Genomic DNA, 10,171 nt, shown 5'->3' with positions numbered 1-10,171 from the left:
TGCATTATTTTGAAATATCTTATTTCAAAGTAACTATTTCAAAATTAGATATTTCGAAATAATGCTGTAGTGTAGACATAGCCTGAGTATATAAGGTGTCACAGAACTCATTGTCACTTTTGCAGATTCAGACTAACATGACTACCTCTCACTTGACCCAAAGAAAACTCTTCTTACTTGATCCAAAGAAAAATCATTTGGAGACCACACAAGTGAGTAGCAAAAATACTCCTCCCATAACCCCCAACCCTCACTGATGTGGTCCCAAACTGAGACATGTCACTCCTGTGACACTCCAGCCTCACAGGATGAGGGGAAGGGACAGGGAGGAGAAAGGTTCAAGGCTTCCCATAGGCTAGGTTTACTTTCCTGGGTTTCCAGAGTTAGTGGATTTTGTGAACCCCTCTTAGGCTATGGGGTGGGAACAAAAATGAGGGATTCAGTGTGGGGGACAGGACTGCCCGTGAGTGGGAAAGGGATGCAGGATCTGAGCAGGAGGTGGGGTATAGGAGGTGTGAGAAGGACAAGGACTGGCAGGGAGTTTGGCGACAGGAGAGGGGGTGGAGTGGGGCACAAGAGGGAGTTTGGAGTTGGAAGGGAATTGGGGGAGTAATGCAGAGAGGTTGAGAGGGTGAGAATGCTGCCAAATAGTTAGTTGGGGAGAGGGGCAAAGAAGTGGGGAGTAAAGGAAAGTGCAGCTTCTACAACGTAAAATTGTATCCCCCCTTACATCTTCCCTCAGCCCCATGACCCTCTAGGCTGATCCCTTACATTGCCCATGCCCCTCAGTGCAATTCCTGCCCCCTCCCATCCTGCCCCTGCATCCTCCTTCATTCCCCCCCTGTTACCCTCACATGCCTGTGTCCCCAGTACATTCACTGGCAGGACAGAAGCACTAGGACTTGCAACCCCCCAGGAGCAGCCCTGGGGTGAGGAGAGGTAGGAGGCAGAGTCTCTTCCCTGATTGGACCAGCCCTTTGCCTGAAGGATGAGATTCCTGGGCTAGGGCAGGCAAAGCCTGGGACTGCCCAGGGCTTGCTCCAGCCCATCTGGGTGCAGAGGGGTGCTGGGGAAGGGACTCCCCACCTGGTTGTCAGCAGTGGGTTATGCATCCAGGAGCCCAGCAGGGCCAGCGGAGGGGGTCAGGGAACCTGGTGGGACCAGTGGCAGAGAAAGACTTGGCCAAGAGTCTGATGGCTGGGCCAGGAGCAGAGCTGAACTTGTTACAGGGGGGACAGAATTGACCTCCTCTGGTCTGGCAAATTTCCTCATGAGGGAATAGTCATCTCCCAAGAGTGTCAGACCAGAGAGGTCCAAACTGTATTAACATCTGCATCACATGCCCCAAAAGCACTGTTTTTAAGAGGTTTGTGAATTATCATACTGAACAAAAAACAGAAAGAAAATAGGAAATGAAAACATTTAATGCAAAATATGTAATAAAAACAACATGTCAATGTGCATTCTTTTAAAAGAAATCAGCTTTTAATATAAAAAAAAATCATGAAAAAACTTTATTTCAGTTTATCAGAATAAAATCAGCCTTATTCATTTTAAATCTATTCCTCTTTAACTGAACAAATTCTCATTGTTGTTTCCTTGTGTGAATTTTTAAAGAATGGACAAATCTCTCCTGAGAATGAACAATCATTAAATGTGAACAACACAGACATGTCAGTTCCATTGTAAAAGATCACCTGCCTGTCTTTGTAACTAAGGTAAATGCCAGTTTTCTTGAGCTTTTTCTGCACTATGACCCGGGTCCATGGGTCTGTTTTTGCCCAATAATCTTTCCCACTGAGACCCAGAACCCAGAATCCCTCTTTAGGGGACAGGGACAGTTTCCCTTTCCTCTGTATTGACTTTCTAGCCACTCCCAGGTCCCAGTCAGTGCTGTTCCCGACATCCACCTCCCAGTAGTGCTTCCCAGAGGAGAATCCTCCAGAGCCCAGCACACACACAGTAGCATCGAACCTCTCTGGGTTTGGTGGAATTCTTTGAGGTTGGGCTTCATGTGTGAAATTCTTCTTATCCCCAGCAACGGAGAGGTTGGGGTGGGCAGTTTCTGCATTAAGTGTGATGTCAGCTGGAGAAAGAGAGATCTGGTTGTAAGACTCATTCCCATAAGGCCAGTAGAAACAATAGTATGAGGGAAATATACCCCATGGCAGGGTAACCAATTGTCCCATTCTAAAAAGGAATAGTCCCATATATAAGTGTTCTTGCAGGTGTCCCAGCACTTTTTAAAAAGGACAAACTGTTCAATATTTTCTCTCATAGAATCATAGAACCATAGAACTGGACGAGACCCCAGAAGGTCATCAAGTCCAGCCTCCTGCTCTAGGCAGGACCAATCCCAACTAAATCAACCGGGCCAGGGCTTTGTCAAGCCAAGACTTAAACATCTCTAGGGATGGAGACTCTACTACTTCCCTAGGTAACCCATTCCAGTGCTTCACCATGCTCCTAGTGAAATAGTTTTTCCTAATATCCAACCTGGACCTCTCCCACCACAACTTGAGACCATTGCTCCTTGTTCTGCCATCTGTCACTACTGAGAACAGCCTCTCTCCAGCCTCTTTGGAACCTCCCTTCAGGAAGTTGAAGGCTGCTATCAAATCCCCCCTCACTCTTTGCTTTTGCAGACTAAACAGAGCCAACTCCCTCAGCCTCTCCTCATAAGTCATATGCTCCAGCCCCCTAATCATTTTGGTTGCCCTCCACTGGACCCTCTCCAATGCGTCCACATCCTTTTTGTAGTGGGGGGCCCAGAACTGGACACAATACTCCAGATGTGACCTCACCAAAGCCAATAAAGGAGAATGATGACATCTCCGGATCTGCTGGCAATGCTCCTCTTAATGCAACCTAATATACCATTAGCCTTCTTGGCTACAAGGGCACACTGTTGACTCATATCCAGCTTCTCATCCACTGTAACCCCCAGGTCCTTTTCTGCAGAACTACTACTTAACAGGTTGATCCCCAGCCTGTAACAATGCTTGGGATTCTTCCGTCCCAAGTGCAGGACTCTACACTTGTCCTTGTTGAACCTCATCGGATTTCTTTCGGCCCAACCCTCCAATTTGTCTCAGTCACTCTGAACCCTATCTTTGCCCACCCTTCTTAATAATGGTGGTTTCTGTTTCTGGCTGGATCCCTGCTCAGGCAGTGTACAGTAACTCGCAATGGGGGTGGTGTACAAGTCCATTGGGCTGGATGGTTCCCCCGATGGCCATCACTGTAGCCCCTGCTGTGTGCTGGCTCTTGTCCAGCAAGGTCACTTTCCCACCATCCTGTTTCTGGCCAAGATTTTCTGTGAGCTGCATTGGCTGATGAGTGAGGGCAGGTGCCAGGTGGCAGTCGGTTACATGTCCCTTCTGCTGACCACCCATCAACTCTTAACATACTCCCCCTCTCGCTGTCCTCTCCCTGCTTTGCCCTTTCACCCCTCCCAGCCCCACTGCTCCTCCGTATCCCCCCCTCCAGCGGGGCATGTCCCATGCCAGGCATTATGCAGTGACTCAGCCCCTGGTCAGAGCACTCAGCTCACAGACAAACTGGGCAGCTGACTCCTTTCTTCCCCCACTGCCTATGGTTGAGCCAGTGCCCTGGGAAAGCTCAAGACCCTCTGGCTGGGAGTATGGGGTAGAAGGAGTCAAGCCCTACATGTGTCAAAGCCCTGCACATTGCTGACACGGGGCAGCACCTTTGCCACTCAATGAAGCTTTAGAATGGTGTATGGGGAGGAGGAGAAGTGATGTCCTGCCCATTCACACCCTCAGCCTGCAGGGGTCACAGCAGCCTCTTCACTTAGGCCTCTCCCTCAGCCCCACCAGCTCAGGGCTTCCCGGTTGCACAAGAACCCTCCTCTGCTGAGCCACTTCTCTGGCCATGTTTGCCAAAGCCCCTGCAGGCAGGTTCCCTGGATTCTGGTTCACAATCCAGCCTTAGCACTTAACCCATTTCCTGACTCCTGGCCACAGTGGCGGCAGGAAGGGATTATGGGTGGGAGTGGCAAGGAGGGAAGGGAAGAAAGAGAAGAGCTCTTCAAAGACATGGGCCAGGTCATGCCATTCCTCTTCCTCCTCACAGCTAGAAGCAGCTCTCGTCCCTTCCTTTCTGCACAAGGCTGAAAGATGCTACTATCCATACTCTAGTGTGAACTCAGGCAGAAATCTGGGGTGAGTGGCATGTGACTCCATGTGCCCCTGCTCATGTTGCCTCAGGAAGATGCAATCCCAGGTACTAGGAGAGCTGAGTCCATCCTGGGGGCCTAGCCTGGCATGAAAGGTGGAGAGTGCTGGGCAGGGAGAGCTGTGCTTGTCAGTTACCGCCTCTCCCCCTAGGATACACACACACAAAGTGACAGAAGTGTATAGGGATATGAGTGTGTGTGACCTCTCCTCGTGTCTGGAGGGGGGGGGGAGGGATGTGTGTGTTACCCATCTCTGTGTGAACTCTAAAGCTTTAAAGATAAATAAAAAGACTCCAACTAAGCAGTATTTCTTGTTAGCAGGCTCAGTCAACTTGATGTTAATTTCAATATGTCTACAATAAATTGCTGTTGAACATGAATACAATTAATTATACCAGGTATCTGATATTGAGTATAATGAAATATGGTCACCTTACCCCATGAGGCCTTTTCCTGATTAAAAAAAAATCTCCAACAGGAGTTCTACTTGAGTAGAAACTGTGGGTCTTGGCCTGTGCCGCATACTTGCCAATTAGATGTTCCACTGAACTATTTTGGAAACAAGACTTGCTGGATATTTACACACAATTAAAAGGGATCCTGAACTGTTCACAACTTTAGCACCTAAATATGCCAGATTCTGGGCTCAGTTACACTAGTGTGATCCACAGTAACATCATTTAAACTAATGGCCAGGAAAGCACCTATCAGCAATGAAACTGAGAGCAGGATGGACCTCATTATGTTTAACATTATGGGATTATTGGCGTGTGAAGCCTAGCAAATGTATTCTAATGTATCTCACGCCGAGAGGTTCTTACGCTGCATCTATCATCTTAGTATTAGCACCTCTAGCCACATGCTGTGTGTTCTGTTACCTGCAGCATTCCGAAGTCTTATCCGTTCTGAAACGAAAGTGAAAAAACAACAGACACTGAATTAAAGAGGCTTTGACTGTATATTACGCTCCTCTAGCAGTCAGAGGTATTAGCAGGAACCAGTCATCTCTGACAGCAGCAGGGAAGTCCCAGACTGAGGGCAAATGAGGCTGCCAATGACGTAGTGTGCACTTCCTTTTGCAGGAGTTAATGTAGACAAAAACGTCCCTTGAGTGGACTCTCTCTCTCTCTCTCTCTTTCTCGCTGTGGGATTAATTCCCCATAACATGTTTATGTGACCAGCAGAAAAGTGTGGTGCTAAAGAGGCTTTAAGATCCGCTTAGGAACTCCACATAGTTGGAGAGGAATATTGGGTGCTTTGTTCAGGATATGGGTTCCATGGGTTGGTGGGACACTGTCCTCTCTCTGTACCTCTCTGTAAAGCTGTGGGTGTCTGCATGGCCTCAGCTATCACAGCTAATGCCGAGCTTTAGGAACTCTGTCTTGCTGAACTCTGCATCCAGAGCTCTGAGAGGAGCAGGCAGGTTCACCTCATGGAGCAGGCAAATGTGCTAAAACTCAGACTGCCCTTGATCCTCTCCTTTATGCATTTTTTTGCAGAGATCTGCAGAGGGCTCAGCTCAATGATGCACTAGGAGACCTCTTGGTTGGCCCTTCCTCTCCCCAGGCTTCTATGCCATCTAAGCACAGTACGGTACTCTTGTAGTGTTATGGAGCTTCATAAAACCACACAAAGAATAAAGGATTTGCTGTTTTAGTGACAATGTTCAGTAACATGAATAAACTCACCCATCTCCTCTTGAAGTTTCTCTGAAAAAATAGAAGGGAGAGAAGAAAAGAATCACTTCATGCCATTTCTGTACAGACTGCATAGATGGATTGGGATCCTTTTAAATACTATAACAACTAAGTCTCACAGAATCTTTATTAGCCATTCAGGTGATAGGGCTGTTGTTTCATGACCATCTTCTTACCATTAATTAGCAATGTAGCTCAATACATAGTGAGAGATAAGAAAGTAGGTTTATGATTGTGATTCTACATGCCATATTCATAGAAATATATTTTGCAACAGAGGACAACCACTGAACATGTATATTCTATTCATGAGATGTTAGAAATATTAAATGGCAATCCATTTTATTACTTCTAGGCATTCTAATGAATACTTCATAAGTTGGGCTGTAAGGGTACATCTAGGCTATAAGGCTTTTGTCGACAAAGAGTGTCTAGACTATAGCCAGTTCTGTCGACAAAGCAAGCTGCTTTGTCGACATGACGGTGTAGATGCAAAGCACAGTATAGATGTCCTTAGTTCGAACTAACGTTTAACTGCCGCAGCTAGCTGCAGGCAGTTAGTTTGGACTAAGGGGGATTTAAAAATGGCGGCGCCCAAGAACATGCAAATGAAGCCCGGGATATTTAAATCCCGGGCTTCATTTGCAACTCCGGTTGCCCGATTTGCCTACTTAGCTCAAACTAATGAGCTAGTGTAGACATACCCTTATTTATTATCACATCTAATGTAAACAATTATTACAAGGGGGGGGGGAGGTGGAAAAAAAACTATAGAACTGTTTTGAACCAGAGCTGATCATTCAGAAAAAAAATTTAATCTGACTGCAAAAACTTGAATGATGCAGCAAGCATCTTGATATCTGGTGATCTGTTCAGAGAGCTAATTACTCTCACTGGTAAAAAGTGACACCTTATTTTAATCTCAATATTTCGCTTCCTCATCTTCAGCCACTGACCAGCAACATAGCCTTGGCAACTTTTTTTTCTAAAGAGACAAGAAAAAAGCCAATAACGTTGATAGGATTTATTCTGTCCCTCTTCACTGAACACAAGCAATATAAGAATATCCCTGCTGAAGGTGGAGAAATCGGAACACATAAAGTACCAGAATTTTTGTTATGTAGACTGCAACCATTCAGTAAACTAGTCAAACTCACCTATTTTGTCCTTGAGATCCTCTGTAAAAGAAATGGGGGAGAAACAGAAAAGAGTTCAATGAATGTTCATTTAGCTACAAACTGAATGGGAGAAGTGGGATTATTTCTTTAATGAGTACTATAAATATGGGCCATGGTTGATGAGAGGCACAGAACCATCTCTGACTATTGGATCTGTGATCTCATCTCATGCCCATTCCCCTACATAGTGGAAAGTCAAGATTCTATATTTTTAATGCATGAAATAAGAAACTTCATGACCACAACTAATTATTAAAAGAGGCAAGTATGGAAAATGAAGCTCCTTTAATACATGGTATCTGCTGTGAAAGATACAGTAACACCCATGATATCACAGCCTGTATTTCATTTCCATCTCAGTGCAGAGTCCTTTTACATGCCCATTATCGATTGTTCTTTGTCTCTGTGTACAAGGTTTTAAGGTTCTTGTGGGATTCAAAATAATAATGGGAAAGTCTATTTAAATTTCAACAACCTATGAGCATAACTGTGGACATATAGCAAATATTCACTTATGGTGCTAGCAAAGTAAGAGTTAGAAACATCTCCAGCAAAAGCAGAAGAAAAGAACAGTGGTTAATAATGAATCAGCCATTTACTTCTCCTGCTTCAAGACACTCACAGGTCATTAGAGTAAAAAGAAGAAAAAAATGGACACAGACTTACTTATTTTCTTCTCCCAGTTTTCTAAAAATGAAAATGTCTCTATTAATAAGAACAACACATTTTATCATAATACAGAAAAGAGGAAGGTAACTAATAATAATTAAAAACCAATACTGACAGCTGTACTGCCTGATTAGAGAACAGTTGTGAGAGAGTAGATGAGACAATGTGCATGCCATAATCTAAGTCTAGAAGAAACCACAGTTATCTGTATATATATACAAAATTAATAACTACTTATTAATAAAAAGGCAAGTATGACACACAATGGTCCTGCATGTCTGACTGTATATCTGTGAGTTAGTCTGTTCAAGGACTCCTTCTAAATGGTAAGATTTAAGGCCATCAAATTTGGTAGGCAGCTTCCTCTTCTCCTAATTTAAAGCAAGGTTAGGGTGTGGTTGTGCCAGGACAATGGGAGATGCTGGGAATGGAGCTTCCTCATGGCCACTACAAGGGCAGTGAGCGCCGGAGACAGCTATACTGCAAAGTGCCTAGTGGGGGCAGCTTTGTCACCAAAGGAATGGCTAGCTTGGGCTGCCAGTTGCCATAATTGCTTGTCATATTGCCATATGGGGAAGGGGGAGGGAGAACACTCTCCATACTCCCCTTTTCTCTTCCCTCAGAGGGACTGGGGGAGGGAGAGAAAGCCCCGCTCCACTGCAGATGAGCTAAGGGGGAAGAGAGAAAACTGCCACACCCTGTCTTTGGAGGGGCCAGGAAAGAAGGAGAAAGCTGACCCCTCCCTCCCAGGAAAGGCCAGCCCCCACCATGAAGAATCTGGTAAGTCTCCAAGACACCTATAACAGATGTAAAATGAGCTGTGAGCCCAAGTGTTATCTATTGTTATTACTGAAATGGGGCTTCTTAGACTGTCCTTGTCGAAATTGCAATTTTCATTCATATTTTCAATAAAACTTTTTAAAGTCAATTTTATTATAATTTTCATCAGCTTTGGGAAATTAGCCCTTTGAAGACAGAACTGTATGCATATCTGGTTGAGAATGCCTTCTGTTTCCTCATACTGAATCTAATCATAGGATTATTACTGGGCTTGTACAACTAAAAATACCATGTTCAGTGATCAATTAATCTTTATCAGTGAGAATAAGGTGCCAAAGAGAGTTATCCTGTGGTGGGTGCAGCATTATTTAAGCAGGAATGTAGTCATCTGTACATTTTAGAAATATTAATGATGTGTTATAACTATTTGCATGTTACTGCAAGCAAGGGAGTGAAACAGGCAAGAATTCAAAGTAGATTTACTGAAGAAATGGTGGGGATATAATTATTCCAAGAAAAAAAAAGACACTTCTAGCTAATGAAAAAGTACATCTACAGGAAATCTTACCTGCTGGAGAATGATCTCCTTTCCTTTCTAAATGTGGAGAAGAAAAAAAATGTCAATTAGCTAAATATGTGTGCATTTCTCAGGTCTGTACATGCATATACATATGCACACCTTCCTGTCACTGAATACCAGAAACATTGGAGCTCCTGGGAAACGCACCTTTGGACTTGAATTGGAGAGGATGTTTTAGAAAAAAAAAACCCCAACTATAAATCTTGATTTTAAAATGAGCAGTGATGGGAAATCTTTGTAACTTCTTCTAATGGTAAATTAAAAATAAATTTCAAGATTAACACCTTAAGAACATAAGAACAACCAAATTGGGTCAGACCAACAGTGGCCAATGCCAGATGCCCCAAAGGGGTGGGGGGAGGAACACAACAGGTAATCCTCACTTGATCCCTCCTCTGTCACCCAACTCCAGACAAACAGAGGCTAGGGACACCATTCCTACCCATCCTGGCTAATGGCCATTGATGGATCTAACTTCCCTGAGTCTATCTAGCTCTTTTTTAAACCCTGTTAAAGTACTAGCCTTCACCACATCCTCTGACAAGGAGTTCTACAGGTTGACTCTGAGCTGAGTGAAGAAAAATTTCCTGGTATTTGTTTTAAACTTGCTTCCTATTAATCTCATTTCCTAGTTTTTATATTGTGGGTATAAGTAGATAACTTTTCTATATTTACTTTTTTTCAAACCAGTCATCATTTTATAGACCTCTATCATATACTCCCTTAGTCTCACCTTAAATACAGTGTGAATTTCTCTACCTTCACTTCCATACATTCCATCATCTTATTCCTTTCTCTGCGAGATTGAAGAGTCAATTACAAAACATTTGTTCCCCTCTGCTGCTTAAAGAGCATGATCAAGTAACCCTTTCTCTTGTTCAGCAAGACAGAGACCCTGGAGTCTACCAAAAGAAGGCATGTTTTCCAAATTTGTTATCACGCTTGCTCTTTTCTGAATGGTCTCCAATTCGTCAGTTTACTTCTTCAGTTGGGATACCAGAACTCGACACAGTCATATAGACACATTGCATATTGCCATAGAGGGCAGAAGCAGGTGATATTTTGGGAA

At 44.1% G+C, this 10,171-nt stretch overlaps 1 protein-coding gene across 3 annotated transcripts in view; it reads right to left on the bottom strand.

Moving 5' to 3' along the window:
• Positions 1–1,412: 1,412 nt before the first annotated feature.
• Positions 1,413–10,171, bottom strand: part of LOC102450174 (uncharacterized) — a 50,479-nt gene continuing 41,720 nt past the window's right edge. For all 3 annotated transcript variants that reach the window (XM_075914339.1, XM_075914340.1, XM_075914342.1), the window contains 6 exons: positions 9,091–9,117; positions 7,740–7,760; positions 7,053–7,073; positions 5,887–5,907; positions 5,077–5,103; positions 1,413–2,086 (listed from right to left, as the gene is read on the bottom strand). In XM_075914339.1, the coding sequence (XP_075770454.1) occupies positions 1,560–2,086; positions 5,077–5,103; positions 5,887–5,907; positions 7,053–7,073; positions 7,740–7,760; positions 9,091–9,117 (644 nt within the window). In that variant the 3' untranslated portion in view covers positions 1,413–1,559. The remainder of the gene's footprint in view (positions 2,087–5,076; positions 5,104–5,886; positions 5,908–7,052; positions 7,074–7,739; positions 7,761–9,090; positions 9,118–10,171) is intronic.

The sequence above is a fragment of the Pelodiscus sinensis genome, chromosome 33 (assembly GCF_049634645.1).
Source record: "Pelodiscus sinensis isolate JC-2024 chromosome 33, ASM4963464v1, whole genome shotgun sequence".
NCBI lineage: Eukaryota > Metazoa > Chordata > Testudines > Trionychidae > Pelodiscus > Pelodiscus sinensis.
The sequence above is the reverse complement of the archived record's forward strand: the minus strand, read 5'-3'. Positions and strand labels throughout refer to the sequence as shown.